We start from the raw sequence: 21,860 nt of genomic DNA on the forward strand, positions 1-21,860 counted from the left end.
GATTTGCACCAAGTAACCATAGTATATGCCTTATGTTTGATTTTTAAAGTATTTATAATTTAGACAATTCAATTTATGTTTGTATTCCTACACAAATTCATTAATTTTCTTAAAATAAAAAAACATATAGGAGTAGTTGAAATTACATGTGGGAATTTTAAAACCATTTGTATTTCATGATCAAATGCAAGTTTATCTGATCTCATACATGATAACCAAGAAAAGGGATTATTTGATCATTCAAATAAAATTCTTCTACATGAAAATATGAATAGGAGTAATGGAAAAGCCTAATTGCATAATTAATTAAATTTATTAGCTATAAGTGTAATCGACATTTTAATAAAGAAATCGTCAAATCTACTTTCTACTAGTCACCAACCTAATTTTCATGCCTTATTGAAATATTATTGTTTATTCAAAATTTTAGTATATAATATTAACAAAATTTTACGCAAAAATTTTAATTCCGTCAACCATGTTCTGAAAAATAAATAAATAATAATATTTTCATGTATAATGATTAATCATAAATTTCTTTTGACCATTTGAAGTGCATCAAACTGGAGTTGCAAATGATCAAATATACAACTCCACCGATTCATGATAAATATATATTGATTAATCGTCACTCGAGATATGATCCAAACCCTATATAGAATTCAACTTTCATTTGCTATTATTGTAGTATTATTAACCTAAAAATTAAATATTTTTTCCCCAAATTCCATTCTTATCAAAACAGGAAAAATTTAACCAACCATTTTAATATTTTGTTCTTTTTCTCAGTTTTCCACATCTTGCGATCTCCGTCTCTCTTTAAACCTATCTTCCTATCCACAACTGACGACTACTTTTATTACGTAATTTTATTATTATTATATTCAGTTAACATAAGCCTACCGAAAAACTCTTTATTTTTTTTCCTGTAGAGAAATTGTAGCTTCAGAAGCAAAATGGGTACTGGTTCATCGAAGAACACAGACAGTAGCTCACATGGCAGCGAAGATAGAGAAGATCATGGAGGAGGACAGCTTTACGTTTCTCTCAAAATGGAGAATTATAAGCTTAAAGGAGAACTTATTCCTCATGTTTTTGGCTCCGTTCCATTGATTGGCTCATGGGATTCGTCTAAGGCTGTAATTTCATCACTCTCACCTTTTTTCAGTTTTTCCTTTTGATTTTTGTGATTAATAACTAATGCAGTTTTGTTTTCCATTATCAGCTTCCCATGGAACGGGAATCAACTTCTATGTGGGAGCTGAGTTTCGTTGTTCCTCCTAATCACGGTTAGTTGACTATTGTGATTTTGTTAAATTTGTGTCTAATTCATGGAATGAAAATCTATGGTAATAATTTCATTTGCGGATTTGTGGAATAGAGTTATAGGCGGATTACTGGATTAGTATAGTTGACCCGAACTAACTAGGGGTTGGGACGTAGTTGATTGATTGATTTTTATTTGTATAGAGACATTGGACTTTAAGTTCCTTTTGAAGCCAAAGTACAATCATGAACCTTATATAGTGGAGGAAGGTCCAAACCGTGTACTTATTGCTGGAACGTTACAAGGGGATGGGCGTTCAGCCTCGTTTATGCTGGAAAAGGAAGATATTATTGAATATAGAGTATTCGTTAAAGCAGACAGGGTTTCACCATTTGACCTTGCGGCTAGTTGGAGAGCCTTTCAGGAAAATCGCAGGCTTTCTACTGTTCGAGGAGTACCAGATGTTAGCATAAATTCGACACCAGCAATGGGTGCAGAGGTAAGATGTTGCTATTGTTTGACTGCTAATTGTAAATGCTGCTTTGAAATTTATGGTGCCAGATGCCTGTGATTACTGTCTTACTATCTTGTTAGATGATCTCTCCATGTGAATGAGTGTTTGTTTAACATGCTGGAGCTCAGAAGCCTTGTGCTCAGATTTGGTGCAAATGTGATAAACTATACTATTACAGGCTATTGAATCAACAGATATCATACATTTAAACTTTAAAGGGAGATAGTTTGCTCTTCTTTAGGAGTAAAATGAGGTTGCAGATTTTGATATTGAAGGTGTTTTAATTTGAATAAGGATGTTTAGCCTATGCTTTTTGATGGTATATGTGTCATTTTGAGGAAACTATTGACTTTCATGTTTCTTATCAGTGCTCCTAGTTTTTCTGCTTCTGTCTATTGGTCAAATTATTCTTGTTTTTAGCTTCTTCAGATGTCTGGATGAATATTGCTTACCAAGGTTGTTTCTATAGATTTTGGCAGTTGGATATGTTTTTCATACATGTCTTAATTATATTAATTATATTTTAAACATTTTTTCTCGACAGCATGGCTCTTCAGCAAGTCTAGAGCTTGATCTTGAACATTATGTTGTCCCCGCTCCAGCAACATCTGCACCGGTTTATGCTGCTAACTTGACAGAAACTCCTAGGTCTCTAACACGTAAAGGGGTATTTTCTGGGACAGATGGCACTATCATTCCAAGGCCTTCCTCAAAAGATGGTCACACTTCAAATGATCGGTCTGCTTCAATAAAGGTTCTCGTGGTGCCTTTTGACTTGAGGTCTAGTTTTACTATAGGACTTGAGATTTTGTCCATCTTTATTCCATTCTTATCAAAACAAATTAAACCCCCAAAATGCGCTTGAGATTCAGAGTTTTACTAATTCTCTGACTATTTTTTTTGGGATAAATGTTTCACTGTAATGCATTCCCATAATTTAAGAGAAATAGGCATTAGCATTTTTGTAATACATGAGAATGATCATCGTTTTACTCAGTAGAATGAAATAGCTATTCAACTCTGGTACTTATATGGGTAAACACAAATCTTTTTCATCCTCCAGCTAAAAATCTTGTATAGTAAGCATCTTTGACACTCATATAACCAATCATAGAGGCTATTTAAATTTTTATCTGCTATTATGCACATTCGCTCGAAACATGCATGTTATGTGACTAGTGTTCTCCCTACTTGATTTACCAACCTTATGCTTTTATTCATTCTACATGTATTACCATTTTCTTTCAAATTGTACCTTATTGTTTAAGAGTCACAGTTGATTCACATTATGCCGTCTTTTTATCATCCAGCAGATGGAAGTAATTGTTCCGGATCCAACTAGAGTCCCCTCAGGATCTGGTACGGTTGAATCCAAGTCCATGGGTGCGTTCTCGTCTTTGCAAAAGCAAGATAGTTACAGGGGAATCCTTGTAGATAGGGGTGTGGGATCTCCAAGACTAGCCAAATCACCCAGTACAACCACTTTTACACTTGATCTCAAGCCTGATTCAGATGCCAAGGTGTGTAGAAATCTAATGTTTCCGTAGTGATGAATATTGTAATAAAATATTTGTTGTATCTTGGTTTATGCATCTGATGTATCATTCTTTTAAATTGTTTAGAATGTGATGCCAGCTGCTGCAGGAGCAGTTGCAGCTGGAGCTGTAGCTGATCAGATGCTTGGGCCAAAGGAAGACATGCATCTAGCAATTGTTCTGGTATTTTTTCTTTTTCTGATGAAGAACTGATAAGCACATTAGTTTTGGTGTAAGCTTGTCAACTTTGATGCTGATGCTGTGTTCTCGGATTGGCTTTCCTATGTTCTTGGAATAGTATCTTATGCAACGAATGATCTTAGGATTTGCTTATGCTTCTTGTAGGTTGGCTTGCCAGCTCGTGGAAAAACTTTTACTGCCGCTAAGCTTACTAGGTATCTTCGATGGTTAGGTCATGACACCAAGCACTTCAATGTTGGGAAGGTAAACTGTAGCACTTGTTTCTTTGATGTCTTCCTAAATTTGCAAACGCAAGGAAACTAACCAATATTTTTTCTGTGACAGTACCGCCGACTCAAGCACGGAAGTAATCAGGTAGTTAAAATTCCTGAATTGAACTGTTTTTCTAAATATCTGCAGTCAAATAGAACTGCCCTCTCACGTATTAAAAAACAGAAAAAAAGAACTGTTATCTTTCTTGTATAGGAAACTATGTTAAACTGAGAATTCACTTGCCAAGACATTATTTAAGGTTCATTATCTGGCGGCCTTTTGGTTTAGGTGGTATGATTTTATTTTTCAGATGACATCTAAAACATTTGACACTTTGGGTTGTCCATTTCAGCAAAGTACTACCACTTCTTTCATACTGATATTACAATAAGTAATTCTATCAAAGATCTAAAAGCGGTTTCCTTTGTGTTCTGAAGAGACAAAGTTAATAGTCCTTGGACATCTTTTATATAGAAAGAATACACCATGAAATGGAGAAAATGATTAAAATGACAAAAATGGTCCTTTATCTTTGGGTAGTAGGTTCAAAGTAGTTCCTTAAGTATCAACTGTAACATAAAAAACTACACTACTTATAGGAGCTTCTCCTCCTAGGAGCTGTAAGTTCGTGTTAATTGAAATACTATCTGTGAATCTTCATTTTCTTGTGTATATTGTTGACACAGACTGCTGATTTCTTCCGAGCTGACAATCCAGAAGGCTTGGAGGCTCGCAATGAGGTAAACTCTGTCAGAATAGGTATTGTTTACTGTCTGTTTGCTAGAAGCCTGAAATCATCTTAATTAGATTGAACATGAGGCAGGGTTCAGGCGGGTATACTGAATGCTATGCCTGTAACGACTCACCAAAGTGCTCCTTCCCTCGCCCTTCCCCCTCCCTGCCCCATTTTGTCCTCCATCTTCCTTCATACATAAGATTTTGACACCTGCCTGTTGTAGTGTTGTTATAACTCAGCTAGTACGCATGTTTGGATTGGAGGCTGTGGGGTTCAGCAAGGCTTTACTTCCATCCCAAACTGATAATTACTTCACATTATTTTCTAAACAGTGACATTCTATCGTGAGTTTGTGTATAGTTGTAATTATTACGTACATACATTAGTTAGCAGTGTCGGATGACCTCACCTGAAGCAATGGGGAATTTTAGAGGAAAGAGGCAAGACTAGGAAGGTCAGAGGGTGAGCATTAAGAAGGGCAGCACATTCCTCTGTTGAAATGGAGATGTAGGCTCCACGTAATGCAGTCAGAGGAGGTCTTTGTTTTCCCTTTCCTTGTCTATTTGTCAACATATATTGAAACGGGGGTTAAGTATCAATTTGAGATTGGGAAAGAGAGGGATGGGTGAAGATTGAAAGGTCCAGTCATAACATGTAGCAATAATGACTTTTTCGTGCGGAAATTACACTTCTCCTATTTTCTCTCTATTATTAGTTCTATTTCCCGAAAAGAGCCATTATGAGTGTCAGACTTGTTATTCTGTATCTTGAGAGACTGAGAGATCAATGAAAGAGAGGGGAGGGGTGTCCTCTAGTGTTTGTGATCTGTTTTGGGAGAAATGAGGAAAACAATGAAGGAGAGCCAGGGTCTGTTTTGGAGAGTTAAGGGTGTGAAGCATAAGTTCTGGTGGCTCACTTGAATCAAAACCCCAGATTAATTACCATTACTTGCATAAAAGTTATGGAACACCTATCCCTGACCCCCACAATGCAAGGAAAAAAAATCCCGTCACTGGCCCGTTCCCACATTTATATCTATATTCTCTATTCGATTATGGGCAGGCCCTTCATTGCTCTGCCTTGACATCCCTAATCTTAGTTGCCCTTCCTGGCCTCCCAGAGAAAGAACATATGGATAGGGCTTCTTTCATATCACATGCATGTGAATTTTGCAATTTGTATCAATATTCTCCATTACCAGTTCAGCACCCATTAATTGGACATTTGACCATTCACTTTTAGGAAAAAATGATTAATATTATATCTAGTTTGTAAGAGTGTTGTAGAAAAGAGCAAGTTGCTTTCTCATATTGCTGTAGAAGTTACTTTCTAGGATTTTAGGGTTTTGATATGGATGACCATAGGCCCATTTATTGACAGTATGACTGGTAATTTTTAGAGAAATTTCTATTGTTGTTATTCTTGTAGCCATGGTAGGAGTTTATTATTGCATTGTCCCTAGGGCTAATGGGTATAAAACTTTGAGTTTAGTGCATCATCAATCTCTCATGTAGTTGCATTGGACTTAATTTATTCGTTGAATTGACTTTCTTCTTTTCACATAGTTTTAATACATCACATGCTACTAGGTAGCTGCCCTTGCAATGGAAGACATGATCGCTTGGATGCAAGAGGGTGGTCAGGTAAGCCTTCTGTAATTTTCATGGAACAATACCTGTTACTGAGTTTTTGATAACTATATCCATTACTGAATGCAGGTAGGAATTTTCGATGCTACAAATAGCTCAAGGAAAAGAAGGAATATGCTTATGCAGATGGCTGAGGGAAAATGCAAGGTGAATTCTTATTGATGGACATCTAGTGTTAGTATGTTACTGCTCTTAGTTTCCTTCAATGGAACTGTAATATTTTTTTTCCCAAGGTTTTGGTCTAGTGGTAAGAGTGAGCTCTGTATAGGTTACACACACGTCACAAATAAAAACCTGATATTTAAGCTGAGAAGGATTGAAGGGACGACAGGCAACCTGTTGAATTTCGAACCACGACCCTCGAAGATTTCTCGGTTATCACAAAATAAAAGAATTGTAAGATGTGTTTAATTCTCATCTATGTAAGTGCAATTGCAGGATTTGAGTTAAGTTCTTCAATAGTTAATATTTACAAATAGTGGTTTCATCTAATACTATACCTTATTTTGTTTCCATGCGTTGGGTGTGGGAGTTGAGATAACATCGAAGTCCTTATAGAGATTAAGTCAAGTGCCCCTTATTACTCTTTTTGGAGTGGCGGTTGCATGATACATCATTTGTTGATTGAAAAACTCACAGTGAAGTATTACATATGTATCAAACTTCTAGGCTGTGTTTTTAGTTTCTTAGCACTTCAAAAATTGCAGCATCAACAAAGTCACTCCAACTTGTGTTTCTAGTTTCTTAGCACTTCAAAAATTGCAGCATCACCCGCTTATGTATCTCAGTGCTGTAATGTGTCTTAGTAGTTTCTTTTAACAAATTCGTCCTTTCTTTCTTTTTTAATTCATTCTTTATATTATGTTCTACTGGTTGTAGACAAGCCAAAAGAGAAAGTGTACATTTTATGATGATACTTGTTGGTGGATTTTGTGGATCCATATGCAGAAGCCTAAGTTATTTATCTGCTCTTAGTTCTCATTCTTGAATTTTGTGATGCTTTGCATGCAGATAATTTTCTTGGAAACCCTCTGTAATGATCCTAAACTAATTGAAAGAAACATACGCCTCAAAGTTCAACAAAGTCCAGACTATGCTGAAGAGTATGATAATTTTCTGTTTCTTTTGGTGTTTTATTAGTTAGAAAAGAACTTACATAGTTGGCATTGTTAATTTGTTATACAGGCCAGATTTTGAAGCTGGATACAGGGACTTCAAGAATCGCCTTGATAATTATGAAAAAGTAATATTATTTATCATAGTTATTATGGTTGTTTTTGTCATGTTTATTTATGAATGCTTAACATCATATTATGTAATGTTTGTCATTTTTTTTTCTCCAAGGTTTATGAGCCAGTAGAGGAAGGTTCTTATATTAAAATGATTGATATGGTCAGTGGTCATGGAGGACAAATACAAGTAAGTGACCTTATTTTGATTTGTTACATGTGTTGTTTATTTGAGGACATGTAAGCATTGGTAGCAACTTGCAAATATTGCATTTTATGTCCAAGGAATTAATTCCAAGGTGGACTTTACTTAAACTTCTTGATTTCTTCATGATGATTTTGTGTTATTCCACCGACAGTGAGCCATCTATGAGGCTTGGCTCAAGTGGTAGGCTGTGCCTCTGAAGGGTTTTTAGATCTCGTGTTTCATACTTTTAACAAGGGTTACTTCTTTCCCTCATTGGGCTAACTTTGTGCTTAACGGTTTGACTTTCAATAGCCTTGTATTTCTAACTCTTCCTATAAGTTTGTTCATCACCTCAAAATACCCTATTAGCTCAGTCTTTTGAAGGAATATGAAGTTATATTTCTTCTGACTTCTTTAAGATTTCATCGCATTTAATATCTTTTGGCGGTCTGGAGACGGGTAAACATTTTGACAGTGAAGGACTCTGTATAAAATTGTTTTATATGCTTTTTACAGGCTGACATAAACTTTTCAGTACCAATTTCATTTTCATATGGGTCGAATGTTAGGAGTTGGAGAAAAGATGTAAACTATGGAGCAGACTATGTTTAGATTGGCTTCAGTAAGAATTCGGAAGCTATTGACAGTGGATTGTTCAGTTAATTAAAGAGGAAAGAGAGGCGGGGGAGCAAATCAGAACATGCTACAAGACCTTCTCTTTCTTTCTTAATATGCCTATGCAGCAGTGTTCAAATTTGTCAATCTTTTAGGCTGGCCTTATTTGAGTTACTAGTTGGTAGCATCTCTTGTTAAGTATGAAGTGAGGCTTGTATAAGTTTCTTAATGACTGATCCGCAAAATTGATGGAAGTTTGTGCCACTGTCAAGATTCTTCTAGTTTTATCCTAATTACTCGTGTAAGATCAAGAGATGTGTTAGTGTAATGCCAGAGACATCCATTCACTTGTATAATATATTACTTTGTCATTTTAACTTATCATTTTCCAAGACCTAATACTAAACATCAATTAATAGGGGTAATATGGCAAAATAGTCATCTCAATCATTGTTTTTTTTGTGAGAGTGGCAAGTCCAAATGTGACAAGTAAAAGTGAACAGAGGAGTACTTTCTTCAAAATTTGATAGGCGGCTAGACTTGGCTGCAACCATAGACTAAGTTTCTATGCAATTCAATTCAGATCTCCAAGGGAGGAATGGATCCTACCGATTAGTCTCTTGAAATTATTTATTCAGCTTCAGATTCTTTAATTAATTAGTTATATTTGTGCAGGTAAATAATATTAGTGGCTATCTTCCTGGGAGGATTGTCTTCTTTTTGGTAAGTTACTGCTCATCCTGCTAAGTTGTCTCTTTTCTTTCCAATAGACTACTTTGTCTTTGAGGCATCTCCTGAATTATATTGAATAATGTAGCAAGAAATGAAGGAATTGCTTCTATTTCTCGTAATGCCTGACTCCATAAAATCGATACAAAAGAAAAGCAGAAGCAGCAACCACTGGAATTAACTCAAATCCACAGATGGTTACTGTTAAGCAGTGTTATTAAAAGCAAAAAACGCAAAAAATCCTACGGTTTGTTGGGGCTTTAAGTGCAAAGCTGAAATAAAGTGCGACTGTTAATGAATGAAGATGCAAAGGGAGAAAAAAGTACAAATATATATGTTAAGTCCAAGACTAATAAATTATAAGCATTTATGCCAATATATGAATGAATAAATTGAACTTTTTTTACAATAAAATGAAATTTCAATTATTTAGTGTCGCCTCTTCAGAAGAGACTCATTGGCAAGGGAAAGCATGCCTTAGAACCTTGATGACGATATTGAAGCACACATTAAGCAAGGCAAAGTGCTCAATATGTTTTGAGCCTCCCTTCAGGGCTTAAGTGCACCTTTGATGACACTGCTATATCAAGAATATGAACTTTGGGCCTAAAAGTTATCTCATGAGGTGAAAATTTCTCAAGACCATATAAGGAGACAACAATCCGTTCTCTCAACCAATGTGTAAGTATTAACAGTTACCACCTTGATGTAGTCTTATCTGTTCTTAGGGTTTCAAGGCAAAGAGAGATGGAAAATCAGAGTATGGTAGCAGAGTCATTATTCTTGCTACTGGATGATATCACTACTGGTACACAATGGTAAATGGAAGAAATCCATGCTGTACAGAACATGTCCTCTGTACTGGTGTTCCCTTTATCATTTGAATGTATAACAAAGACCTGGCACATTCTTGTGATGGGGCTTCTCATTTTGCATAAGAGTGATTTTCACATTTGTCATGGGGCTCCACTTATCCCAGAAAAGTAAGGAAAGAAAGAGAACTGATCAAACTCACTAGCATTCATTGCAAGATGGCAATTTGCCTGATCTAGACATTTAATCTTTTGTTTTGCTCCTCTCATTTGCTCTTAAATTTTGTTGGAAGTGCCATCAGATTGATATGATATGCAGGTCAACACACATCTCACACCCCGTCCAATTTTGCTAACAAGGCATGGAGAGAGTTTGTACAATGTTAGAGGCAGAATTGGTGGTGACACTGCGATAAGGTTTCTATCCTCTAAACACCTTGAAGATGATATATATATATATGTGTGTGAACATTTTATAATCCATCTAATACTGTCCAAGAGGACCAAGATAACATTTTTTTGAACATCGACAGAGCTTCAAATTATTTAACTTATAAGGATTAACTTGTATTTAGCTACTTCAGTTGGCTAGATTGTCATGCTGAAAGTGTAGCTTAATAAGTAGTTGGCCTCCTACCTAGTTACTTAAAATTACAAGCTAGGTGCCCTATAATTTAACATGTACTAAACAGATGAAGATCTAGACTTAAGAGACTTATCTCCATTCATCATTACATATTTCTATTTGCTGGGAACAACAAGAAAAGAATATAGATTACATAAAGGGGTATTTTAAAGACAGTTGAATAAATACATCTCTTTTTCTGCAGAACTTGAGTGTCTCCATGTCCAGGAACCATAATATGTTACACCCATGATTTTTAGAATTATGAAAAGCCTTAGAAATCCAGCTGGTATGGGAAGTTAAATCTACACAGAGAGATGTACTTCAAGGACTTTCATGCTGAAAAGCAGTTCATAACTTTCTTTGGATTTATTGCATGTGTCCAGTGAGTTTACCACTACGACTGTGATGGAGGCTTTCTTTCTCCATAAGCAATTGTTTCTTTTTTAGGTGATAGTGATACACAAATTTGTCATAGGGGAAGGGGAGCCTTGAAGCAACGGTGAAGTTGTCTCTGTGTCACCTATAGATCACGGGTTCGATCCGTAAAGCATCCACTAATGCTTGCATTTGTTTCATTAGGGTAGGCTTTTTGCACCGGGCTGCCCTAAAAAAAATTATCACATGGCATGGAGCATTCATGGCTTCTTCAGATTCTTTTGGTGATACAAAAACTTATCATAGGACATGGAACCTTCATGGGTTCTTCAGATTTTACTGGTATTTTGGAATTAGTATTTACTTTTGTAGTTTGAAGTTATAAAATGTTTGCCCTCCAGGGTATAAAAGTTGCTCGGTTGAGATTTTCTTCTGCTATTTGTATGGATTGAATGATATACTTCTGATGAAATATTCACTTAGTTTGTATATGCTGTGATTTGGTTATTGTTAATCAAATAGTGAAGTCTTTACTCTATTCTCTAGATTTATTTGCAGTTTAGGCTAGATTTCAATTTTCTTTTCCTTTTTGACTGACAAATTTCTTTAACAGTGAAACTGGGGAGCTCTATGCAAAGAAGCTTGCCAATTTTGTTGAAAAACGACTGAAAAATGAAAAGGCCGCTTCTGTAAGTTCTACCTGTTGATGCTTCAATTGTATAAAAAAAAATTCCCTTTTTTTTTTCCAACTTCCACTAGTGCTTTTATTGAAATAGATACAAATGGGAACTGACCTACAGCATCTGATTGAGCAATCACTGGGTGAGTTGGGGAGGGCTGGGAGAAAGATTGGGCTTAAAGCAATAGTGGAAAAGCATTCTTTTATTATATAACTGTCAACGTATCAAGAAAATCTAGTTCTTCAATTTTAATGACTAATCTAGTTCTTCATTTTGAAACCTATTCTGAATCACTTTGTGTTCTCTGGCTAAGGAAGAAAGCTTCCTTAATCGTTGATGAAAGCACTTCCTTTTTTAATAGTTGATGAAAGTACTTCATTTTTCCTGATAACTACATCTCAATAAATAAATGAGTTAATAAAAGAAAAAGAACTGAAGTTCCCTGCTTTGGATGGTAAAATCTGTGCCAGGAGCAGGCACCTTTGATCTTTCCTCAAGGCGAGCAAGCATTTCCTATTTACTTTTTGGGCCTGATATTTTCAACTGGAAAATTCGCTCTCTAGAAGAAGCATGACCACAGCTTTCTCTGATATTCGTAACTTCTTACTCATGTTTAGATTAATTAGCAAACTGCAAATGTCAGATGTAATTTTGAAGTAAACGGATCTAAATGTTGTACTTATACATACTATCATTTCTTACACAAACTTGAAGTAGGATTAATGGTTGCTAAAGATCACAAAGCAAAAGTGCATGAACCATTAGCAGCCAACTTTTTCAGATTACACGGGATGCACCACTTCCAAAATTTAAAAAATTAGTATCAGCCCGTAACTAAGCTACTCCTAATTAGTAGGACAGATGTCAAACTTTTATACTGATCTTAAGATTTAAGGAATCCCTATATGGAAAATGTGGTTCCCTAGCAGCTTAATAGACCTGTTTGCATAAAAAGATCCACGGTCTCCTCAAAAAGGAAATAAATAAATTCAGGTACTGTTCACTTTTTGTGGGGGTTGGGAGGAGGTGATATAATTGGATTTGCAGTCTTGCAGCTGATCTTTGGGAATGTGCGATGTGATAATATCTCAAATTTCTTGCTTTTGAAGAATTAAAAGCTTACTTTTTTTAAGAACTTAATGCACATGAAGAAAAAAATCAGCATAATCATGCATATAAAGAGTTTATGGACTCTTAAGAGTTATTAAGCTCAAAAGTTTCTATTTTTCTAATATTTCTCCTTGAAAAGGGCCCTGTTTAAGTACCTTGATGGTTTGTTAGGCTTTCAGTACGTATTGCTGACTCTGCACAGATCATTAATAGTTGAAGTTAGCTGCTAGTGCTAACTCTGCACAACTTATTCTATTTATGCTAGAGAATGTTTTATAAAATGCTCTATTATATATTCTGTGACTTAGATATGGACCAGCACATTGCAAAGAACTATTTTGACAGCTAGTCCAATTGCTGGGTTTCCCAAGGTTAGCTTGTTGAACCATTGTGTATTTGTTTGTTTTAAATCATTTCTTTAACTCTCCTGAAGTATGGTTATTCCTTTTCCCACTCCCTCTTCAGATACAATGGCGAGCCCTTGATGAAATAAATGCTGGTGTTTGTGACGGGATGACTTATGAAGAAATAAAGAAAAATATGCCCGAAGAATACGAGTATGCTATAACTCTTCTTTACCTTTCGCAATGCAAGCTTATCCATTTTTTTGTGACCTAGTAGGATTTTATCCAAGTAGAATTTCTGTGGTGTTTATAGGAACAGTCAGCAAATGAACACATACTGAAGGGAAAATATGCCTCATCAGCTACAGAAAAGTGATACTACTAAGACAGAGAATTGACCAGAGTTTGTTTGGTGTCTAATTAACGAGCTTAATTTGATTAGTTGCCCCAGTGGTATAGTTCTTTCTTTTTTCAGTATCTATCTGTAAGTCAGTTGCCAGATAAAAAATCTGAGAAGATCTAAAGGCATTTATTCTAGCTGATAAGGATTTGAATCAATGGGTGTTGAAAATCAACTGGATTGAACTGCTTTGAAATGTAGTTAGAGTTGAAAAAGGTATTCCGTGATGGCAAGACCATCACCTTTCCTAGTTTGGGAGTAATTCGTTGAAAACTGATGAAAGACTCATGTATGGAGTAAAGACATCTCCATGGAAATCATAGGATTTTTCTGCTTCATTATTTTCTAACTGTCTGTGTTATTTACTCTTTCTCTTCGCATGTTTTCATAGCAGTGTGTTGCTTACTTGTGAGAAGAAATGAATCCACCATTCTCCTGTAGTGAATACACTAATGAACAACTTTCTATTCTTCTTTTAAAATAATCAATTGGTTAGTGTCAAATTGCTTGTTACTTATTTATACTTACAGTTCACGCAAAAAGGACAAGCTGAGGTATAGATACCCTAGAGGCGAATCTTATCTTGATGTCATACAAAGGTTTGTTATTTAACCCTTTAAACTGAAAGATTTGTTACTGTCAATACATTAAATCTAGAATCCTTCATTTTTCTCATTTTGTTCTAATTAACATTCAACATGTTGCAGGTTGGAGCCGGTGATTATCGAGCTTGAAAGACAAAGAGCACCAGTGGTGGTGGTATCCCACCAGGTTGGTAAATTTTGCTGAAGCATTAAAATATTTCGCTTTTCCATGCCAATAAATTGTGTGCATGACTTCAAATTCTCTCTTTCTAAATTTTCTTGTAGGCCGTATTGAGGGCTTTGTATGCTTATTTTGCTGATAGGCCTTTGAGTGAAATTCCACACATAGAGGTAATAGCTTGATCTTGCGTGTGAAGAATTTGAATAGGATCATTATATTATATTCCACAATGAATGGAGATACATATCTATTGTGCTAATTTGGTAGTTATAGTGAACATATCTTCTAGACATGAAAATGATATTTGTCTTCTTTGGGCAAGCGGCGGAGTTACTTTTTCTTTCTTTCATTCCATCTGTCTTGCTTAAATTGGTTGGTTAATTAAGTTGCTGAAAGAAACGAAGTTCATTAAGGCTCCTCTAGGACACCCTGGTTTAAATAAGGGTAGATAAGGCAGTGTCATGATTCTAAAAAAAGAGGTTGAGCATACAACTTTCGTTATTGGTGTTGTCTTTTGGGTTGTTTGGTATGAAGAAAAATATTTCTAGGAAAATGTTTTCTAAAAAGCAAATCATTTCCTGGCAACAGAATACCAATGAAAAATATATTTCAACAGTATATCTCTGATAGTTCTTGGAATAGTTTTAAATTTTTTGGGAGTGTTGGATAGTGAGACAGTTTCTTCTGGAAAATGATTTCCGGAAAATGCATATTCTGGGAAATATTTCCGTTCATACCAAAAACACCCATTACTCATCATTTAATCAGGAAAATGCAAGAAGTTGGAAGTGTCTGCTGATCATATATAGGCTTAATGCATAACAGTCTCTTAAATTTGTGAGTAAATTTCATTTTAACACTGGAACTACAGCTTGTTCAATGAAATTTACAGAAAAGATGAAGGGACTATCGATATATTAAGCCCTAAATATGTATTCTAATGGCTGGAAGACGAGGCAAAGTTTTGTAGTGGCTATAGCCGTATAGGTGATGGTTTCTGCATTTATGCTTTGTGCAATTTTATGTGGTGAACTTTGAACAAGTCGAAAGATCCATTTATTGTACCCTTTTCCTTGTTAAACTTGCAGATGCCACTTCACACAATCATAGAGATACAAATGGGGGTTACAGGAGTACAGGAGAAGAGATACAAACTGATGTAGGTCATTGCAACTTGACTTTCTAATACGTATATGCAGCAATAATTTCAAAAAAAATAAAACAAATACGTATATGCAGCAATTCTCTCATTCAAATTGTAACAACCGATAACAAAAAAAATTGTATATCGACGAGTGTTTGACATTAAAGTGTATCAATTTGAAGGCTTCATCTTCATCTTCTTCTTATGTTGCACTCTCCGATCCCTTCTTCTCTCCTTTTTTTAGTCTCTTAATTTCTTTGTGATTTCGTGAAGAATTCTTACTATGGTCTTTTTGAAGATGATAAATTTAAATATCTACGTCCCCCTTCTCCAAATTCACATAGATATGTTAAGTGTCATAAGTAGCAAGATTAAATTTATTTTCAACTTTGGCTATAATCCTACTATTGAATCTTGAAGTTATGTTTCTTACTTCTTAATTAGCCAAAAGAAAAAACTGATCTATGTTTTATGTTCAATGCATTGACACTATAAAGAAATGGTAAACTATCAGGTTTAAGTTTACCTATAATAACACTACATATCAATTATAATATAATTATCTAGAGATGTAATATAGTGACAACTTGCTAAACTTAGTTAACTAGCACTTGCATCAAATCAATATGAGGATTTTACAAGATGGGATAGTACAACTCGTAAAAATACAAAAGAAATAAAATACACTCCATTTGATGGTCAATACTTCTTCATTCTTGATAAACCCGATCATGCAACGACTACTGAACTAGTAATAGATAAGTTAAGATGAAGAGAAGCTCGGCATAAAGGACAATTTGAGTGACCAATTAGCCATTTATCAATACATTGAGCATGATATACATGTTCACAATTGGGCAATAACTTAACCATTTCATCATCTCCAAATAATCCCAAACAAATTGGACACTCATCACTTCTTTGAACACTATCTAGCTTACATATTGTCTCACCAAATAAGAAAACAGGCAGCTTTTGAATAGTTTCTTCATCAAGTCCCTTGTTGATTTGTACCAAAACTACATTTGCATCTGGTGATGAGCTCAATATTTCACTAGAAAAGAAATTAAATTTACAAACAAAGTAGAAGAAAAAGAAGGCAACAAGTAATACTAAGAAGAAGAAAAAAATAATTGAAAGGCCATGGTTTTGGAAATGTGAGGTTATTAATTTGAGGTCACTGAAGTACCAGTTTGAAGTTTGAGTATCTTGTAAAGACATTACCAATTGATCAATAATGAGCAACTCAAATAATGGAAGTGATGGAAAAAAGTAGGGACAATTCTGCTGCCTAGCTAATTATTAATACTCTCTTCCTCTGTCTCAGTGTCTTAGTTTAACTGAACACGAATTTTTAAAAACAAAATGAAGAGTCTTGTATCTCGGGGTCTTAGATTAAACAAGTCTTTTAAATCTTGTTGTATTAAATTTGTCAAATAGAATGTTAGAATTGAAAAACTTACTGAATATAGAAAAAAATATTTCTTGGGACAAACCAAAAAGAAAAATGAAACATTTAAATTTGGATAGATGGAGAAAAAATATAACTACAAATAGTGAATTTCAAATGGACATTTTCATTAGAATGTCATTAGAAATATGAAATATAAGTAATGCTCAGCAGTAGGTAAAATTAATAATCTCAAAATTAAGACAGATAATCTTTTATATCTAAATTATTTTAAAATCACATAATAGTAATAAATCCAACAGCCAACTCCCTCTCTTTGTTTAGGAAATAAATAAATAAAAGAAGAGTAATTAAACTCACTGTCTTTGAGTTGGTTTACTGCATTGTCAACTGTTTCATTTATTTTTAGTAGCAGCAATAAGGCCCAATGCCCATGCACCATGCATTCAAATAATAAATAAGTATCACAATTTTTTATTTTTTTAAAAAAAGTGGTCAGGTTTGAAAATTGAGGAAGTAAATACTAAAATCATTGTTAATATGGACAAATATAACTTCATAAAATGGACAAAAGAACAGATTTGTTTGTTTTCTTACACAAACATAAAGATATAGAATAATATAAGCAAATTTTTGTAAAAATTGAACTTGCATTGTAAGACATGTTTGCCCAAACAAAGAAATAGTGGAAATTGTAATTATTAAATTGTACAAAATAAATTTTTACATCTCTAGATAATTATATTATAAAGTGCAACTTTCACACATAGCAAACAAAAAAATCATATTTGTATAATATAGCAAACTTTGCATAATTGCGCTCCATAGCAAACATAAAAACTGTATAATTCGCTATACATATAAAAGTGTATAATTCGCAGGCCTAAATTGTATAATTCGCTGGCCTAAATTGTTTAATTCGCTGGCCTATTTCGCTGCAATTGTATAATTAGCTCTGGATACAGTTGAATCGAATTAAAATGTATGTATATTGCATAATTATAAGTGTATAGCAAGAAGATATATGTTTTCTCGCTTTATACAAAAACAGAAACACAATATATACACTTCTGTTGTATAAAGCTAGAAAAAATTGTATTTCACTGCAATTGTATAATTCTTTGGCCTTTTACTCTGTAATATTTAAAGTAAAATGTTTGTAAATTATATAATTAAGTGTATAACACGAAGATATACATTTTTGCATGTGTATATACAATTTTCTCTCGCTTTATACAAAACAGAAACAGAAATTATACACTTCTGTGTATAAAGCGAGAGAGGCGAGAATGGGAGAGTGGCGAGCGAGACTTCTGGGAGAGAGACGCCTTGCAAATTTTTGCCAACGTTTGCTATGGAGCACAATTAAATTAAACCGTAGCTATTCCATTTAATTTAGGTTATTAGTTTGCTATTTTATACAATTTTCCCTATTATAAATAATATGAAAAGTATGGGCCAAACCTTATGGTCCTCTATTTTCAAAATATGGGTCGTTCAAAGTCCTGGACTCGGCCCAATATGTAACAAAGCCCATTAGTGGTACTTAATAATGAAACGTGGTAAGTAGAAATTCCCACATCGAAATCCAGACAAAGAAGAGAGAGGCTACAAGGAATATATAATGCGCTCCTTCGTTTCATCATAACTCACGCAGCCACGCAATGAACACATAGCGAACTATTCTTTCGCCTTTTACTAAAGAATACCGTGTGTGCGTTGCAAATAGTGGCATACGCCAATTTTTGGAGGGCTTCTCTTTACGGAGAATCCCAACAATTCTAGTTATAATATTGCTTCAGTGAATTTTTGGCAGATGTAACCTTATGTGGTTTCTGAAATTGATGAATCTTTGAGTTAAATATGGGAAGTTAGGGTGAGTACTGAGGCGATGTGTTATTAGGGAGGGCTCAATGCACATATCCTCTTCTATCTCATTTTATATGGTATTTTATGTATACATTTTAGTAATGGCAAATATTGTGGTTATAGGAATGGTATAAAATGGAGGACGTAGGGAGTAGTATTACTAGCAGACTAGGTTGTTTATATTGGTTCATGTTATGATCAGTTCAATTGGGAATAGAACCCAATCCTGCTAATGAAGGCATTAACTTTGGACTAGAATACTGAGATAAGACGGACAGTGAGGTCTCCTTTTACAATGCTATTCATCTCTCTACTAAACTAATGCTATTCATCTCTCTTGTGAGAGTCAATGTGTACTATAAACCATTTGTATGGGAAACCCATGTTTTCATACAGTTATCTAACCATACTATGAGAGACACCTGCTTTGTATGACGAACCAGTACAGCTACTTCCACCAGCACCTCTATTGGCACGAAAGGACGCAACGACAGTGGGTAGTCTTGAGTTTTCTTCTCAATTCAATCCTTCAACTGAAGATGAATCAGTCTCCACCACTGCATCCATCCAAGGCCATATCACAAGTCTTCTAAGGAGCCATTTGAGTATTCATGGCCTGAAACACCCGAACTTCCATTTGGTAATCGACTCGTGCTGGTGGGAGTTGAATAAGGGGAGTAGGTTGAAGCAGAACTGCCTCGCGTATATCGGTTCTGAGCAGTGCTACTTCTTGTTGCCTTAAGACGGGCCTTCCTCCCCTGAGGCCAAGTGCATACAAGTATTAATAGAAAATAATTTGGATAAACTGACGAGGGTAATTTGAGACTGGGTACTGCAATAGAAAAGAATATACCTTTCCCATGCATTTCTCCAAGTGAGGAGCAAATCGCCCAGCCATGATAGATCGGCCACAATTCATACATTCAAATATTTCAGTTGCAACAGGAGGATGGGTTCGGCCAAATATATCTACGACGTATTTGCCATTTGTTTCACTACTGTTGCTAGGATCAGCTACTGTTGCCCGGGCTTGTGCAGACAACCGAAGTTCTTCCTCCTCTTCTTCTAAATTACGATCAAGGCCTAGTTTTGCTACGCGGTGACACTCAGATGCAACATCAGTAATGATGGAATCAAGAAGCTCATCAAAAACATGAGCTGACAACTGCACATGGATCACAAAGCAGACTAATAGTCAAATATCAACAAGAATCCAAAGCAGACTAAATAGTCAAATATCAACAAGAGAAGTCTGAAGTAGAATACAGTAAATTGACCCATATACAAGATATTCTAACTGTAAACAACATAGGGGAATTGAGGTTAAATAAGGAGTGCCACACCCCGCCTCCAAACCCCGAGGCCCACCTTTGATCATCAATGGGAATAAGAGCAGGAACAGTCTATATCCAGAAATTTAAGAGTAAAGTAAACATAAAAACAAAAACCATATGTGATCAATAGAAAAGCTGGAAAAGACGAGAACAAGCATGCTTGCCCACACGAAGAAGAAACAATAGAGTCAAATAATAGCAAGATTCTACTAATTGCCTTCAGAAGCAACTGACGTATACAATTCACTATAGCAATTAAGCAAGATAACCAGCAAATATAAGTTTCTGGTTTCATCTAAGATGTGGATTACTTGTGGTTGAAAGATGTTATCCTCATTTGATGCCGACATGAGTCTCTCCTCAGAAATCAATGAACAATAAAATCCACACCACAAGCTTCGGCACAAGAAAAAAACCTGCAACCTAGATAGACAACAACAGAAAATGATCAAGAAGAGAACAGGAGAAAAATATTAAATAAAATACAAACAACAACTATGTCACAGGCCCAAACAAGTTGGATTCATGATTTTTCTCTAGTTAATGTGTAAAGAAAAGTAAGTTCACAAATTCAGCTGGCTATATCATCTTTTTGATTTTATAGATACATTACTATACACTACACTGCAAAACAACAACATATCCGGTGTAATCCCACAAGTGAGATTTAGGAGGGTAGAGTGTACGCTGACCTTATACCTTGAGAGCTAGAGAGGTTAAATCTGATGGACTGTCCGCTTAAGGAAACACATAACGGAAATGAAGAGAATATCATGGCAGAATACTATAGAAAACATGACAAAGTAATGCGATAACCAAAGTACAAGAGATAGTAACAGAATTTGTAGGACAAGAAACTACAAGAGAAACACTACGAGTTTACTACTACCGGAATGAAAGAATAAGCACGACACCGCTTTATCACCTAACCTAAGTCATGTCCTCCATAACCTCCTATCTAACATCATATCTTCGGATTATGTCATATATACATACTTTATGAGAAATGAAAATACAATCTTAACAAACAAATGAATTCGTGATTTTCTCAAGTTACATGCTCTCATCATTATCATAAAGTCTGACTAGTGAACAGCAGCACTAGCACATTACCAACAACTAAATTTGCAACAGAGTTGAAGATTCCAAACCAAGTATCAATGAAAGAAAACATAGACATCAGTTCAACGAAGCTACAACAAATGATTCAGTTCATACAAACTTAATCCATCGGCTGCATTTCATTTCTATTAATTTAGAAGTTTAAAGTCGATCTCAACCATGATCAAGCATCAATCAATAATCAATCAACTAAAACCTTAATTCCAAACTAATTTAATCAAACTGTTCCACATCCGATCTGCAATTTTCCGATTAAATGCCGCAAATCCAGAATATATATGCAATAAACTTACACCAAAACATAAAGAAAAAACTTACAGATCAAGAAGGAAGATTGTTCGTAAAGAGCTTCAACAGAAAGGAGTTGGGAATTTCGTACCTGAATTGGGAACAGGGGCAGAAGGGACGATGGGCTTCAGTTTTCGGGTCGAGTCGGGAATTTGGACCCTACGGTCAGCTACTTTGTAAACTTCCTCGTGTGGTAATTTGATACGTGTGGCAATTTGATTAGAGTAGGTTGCATTGAAATTAGAGATATTTAAATGAGTTACGATAAAAATTTAGTGAATTACTTCAAATTATTTTGAAGTATCATATCATATCGAAAATTTTAATACCATGATTTTGATATTATGGTATACGGTATGTATTTTGATTTTTTTTTATATTCAATATGGTATTTGATATTTAGTATTTAGAAATAACATATTGAAGCATAAAGTTTATATATATATATATATATATAAAATATTGAAACATTAACAAATATGCAACCTAATATTAGTGAAACTCAATATTTAGAAGTTAAAACTTTGACTATTCTATTTTTGATTGAAATGTAAGCGAGTAACAAAAGAAGTTGATTTTACTTTATTTTGAATATGTACTCCTACATTTGCTATGTGTTAGTATGATACAATTGAGACATTTTTCAATTGTCGAAGTCATAATA

The 21,860-nt window shown here is 34.8% G+C and overlaps 2 protein-coding genes and 1 non-coding gene across 7 annotated transcripts; 2 read left to right on the forward strand and 1 right to left on the reverse strand.

Annotated features, from left to right (window-relative positions):
* Nucleotides 1-550: 550 nt before the first annotated feature.
* On the forward strand, nt 551-15,377 carry LOC101254309 (6-phosphofructo-2-kinase/fructose-2,6-bisphosphatase). Of its 4 annotated transcripts, none has more exons than XR_011221537.1 (24): nt 551-1,139; nt 1,226-1,289; nt 1,471-1,766; nt 2,326-2,535; nt 3,092-3,301; nt 3,404-3,499; nt 3,662-3,760; nt 3,842-3,871; nt 4,456-4,509; nt 6,095-6,148; nt 6,224-6,301; nt 7,166-7,257; nt 7,340-7,397; nt 7,499-7,573; nt 8,861-8,908; nt 10,046-10,143; nt 11,343-11,418; nt 12,828-12,890; nt 12,985-13,076; nt 13,177-13,316; nt 13,794-13,862; nt 13,971-14,034; nt 14,133-14,198; nt 15,117-15,377. XR_011221537.1 is itself a non-coding variant. In XM_004242463.5 (23 exons), the coding sequence occupies exons 1-23, from the start codon at nt 957-959 to the stop codon at nt 15,189-15,191; spliced, it is 2,250 nt and encodes a 749-aa protein (XP_004242511.1). In that variant the 5' UTR covers nt 551-956; the 3' UTR covers nt 15,192-15,377. The 4 variants fall into 4 exon arrangements, 2 of the variants coding, with proteins under 2 accessions (XP_004242511.1, XP_010323134.1); XR_742156.4 differs by lacking the exon at nt 13,177-13,316 and adding an exon at nt 14,921-15,015; XM_004242463.5 differs by lacking the exon at nt 13,177-13,316.
* A 2,861-nt stretch (nt 15,378-18,238) lies between these two features.
* On the forward strand, nt 18,239-18,354 carry LOC112941770 (U5 spliceosomal RNA). The gene has a single exon (XR_003247338.1). It is a non-coding gene; the product is annotated as a U5 spliceosomal RNA (small nuclear RNA).
* Nucleotides 18,355-18,698: 344 nt separating this feature from the next.
* On the reverse strand, nt 18,699-21,417 carry LOC101253799 (SAGA-associated factor 11). 2 transcript variants are annotated; one of them, XM_004242461.5, is made up of 4 exons: nt 21,288-21,417; nt 20,098-20,209; nt 19,306-19,617; nt 18,699-19,210 (listed from the first exon to the last, which is right to left on the reverse strand). In XM_004242461.5, exons 2-4 carry the CDS (start codon nt 20,134-20,136, stop codon nt 19,031-19,033), a joined length of 531 nt encoding a protein of 176 aa, XP_004242509.1. In that variant the 5' UTR covers nt 20,137-20,209; nt 21,288-21,417; the 3' UTR covers nt 18,699-19,030. The 2 variants fall into 2 exon arrangements, with proteins under 2 accessions (XP_004242509.1, XP_004242510.1); XM_004242462.4 differs by having other exon boundaries at nt 21,227-21,342.
* Nucleotides 21,418-21,860: the final 443 nt, after the last annotated feature.

The sequence above is a fragment of the Solanum lycopersicum genome, chromosome 6 (genome assembly GCF_036512215.1).
Source record: "Solanum lycopersicum chromosome 6, SLM_r2.1".
Taxonomy (NCBI): Eukaryota; Viridiplantae; Streptophyta; class Magnoliopsida; order Solanales; family Solanaceae; genus Solanum; species Solanum lycopersicum.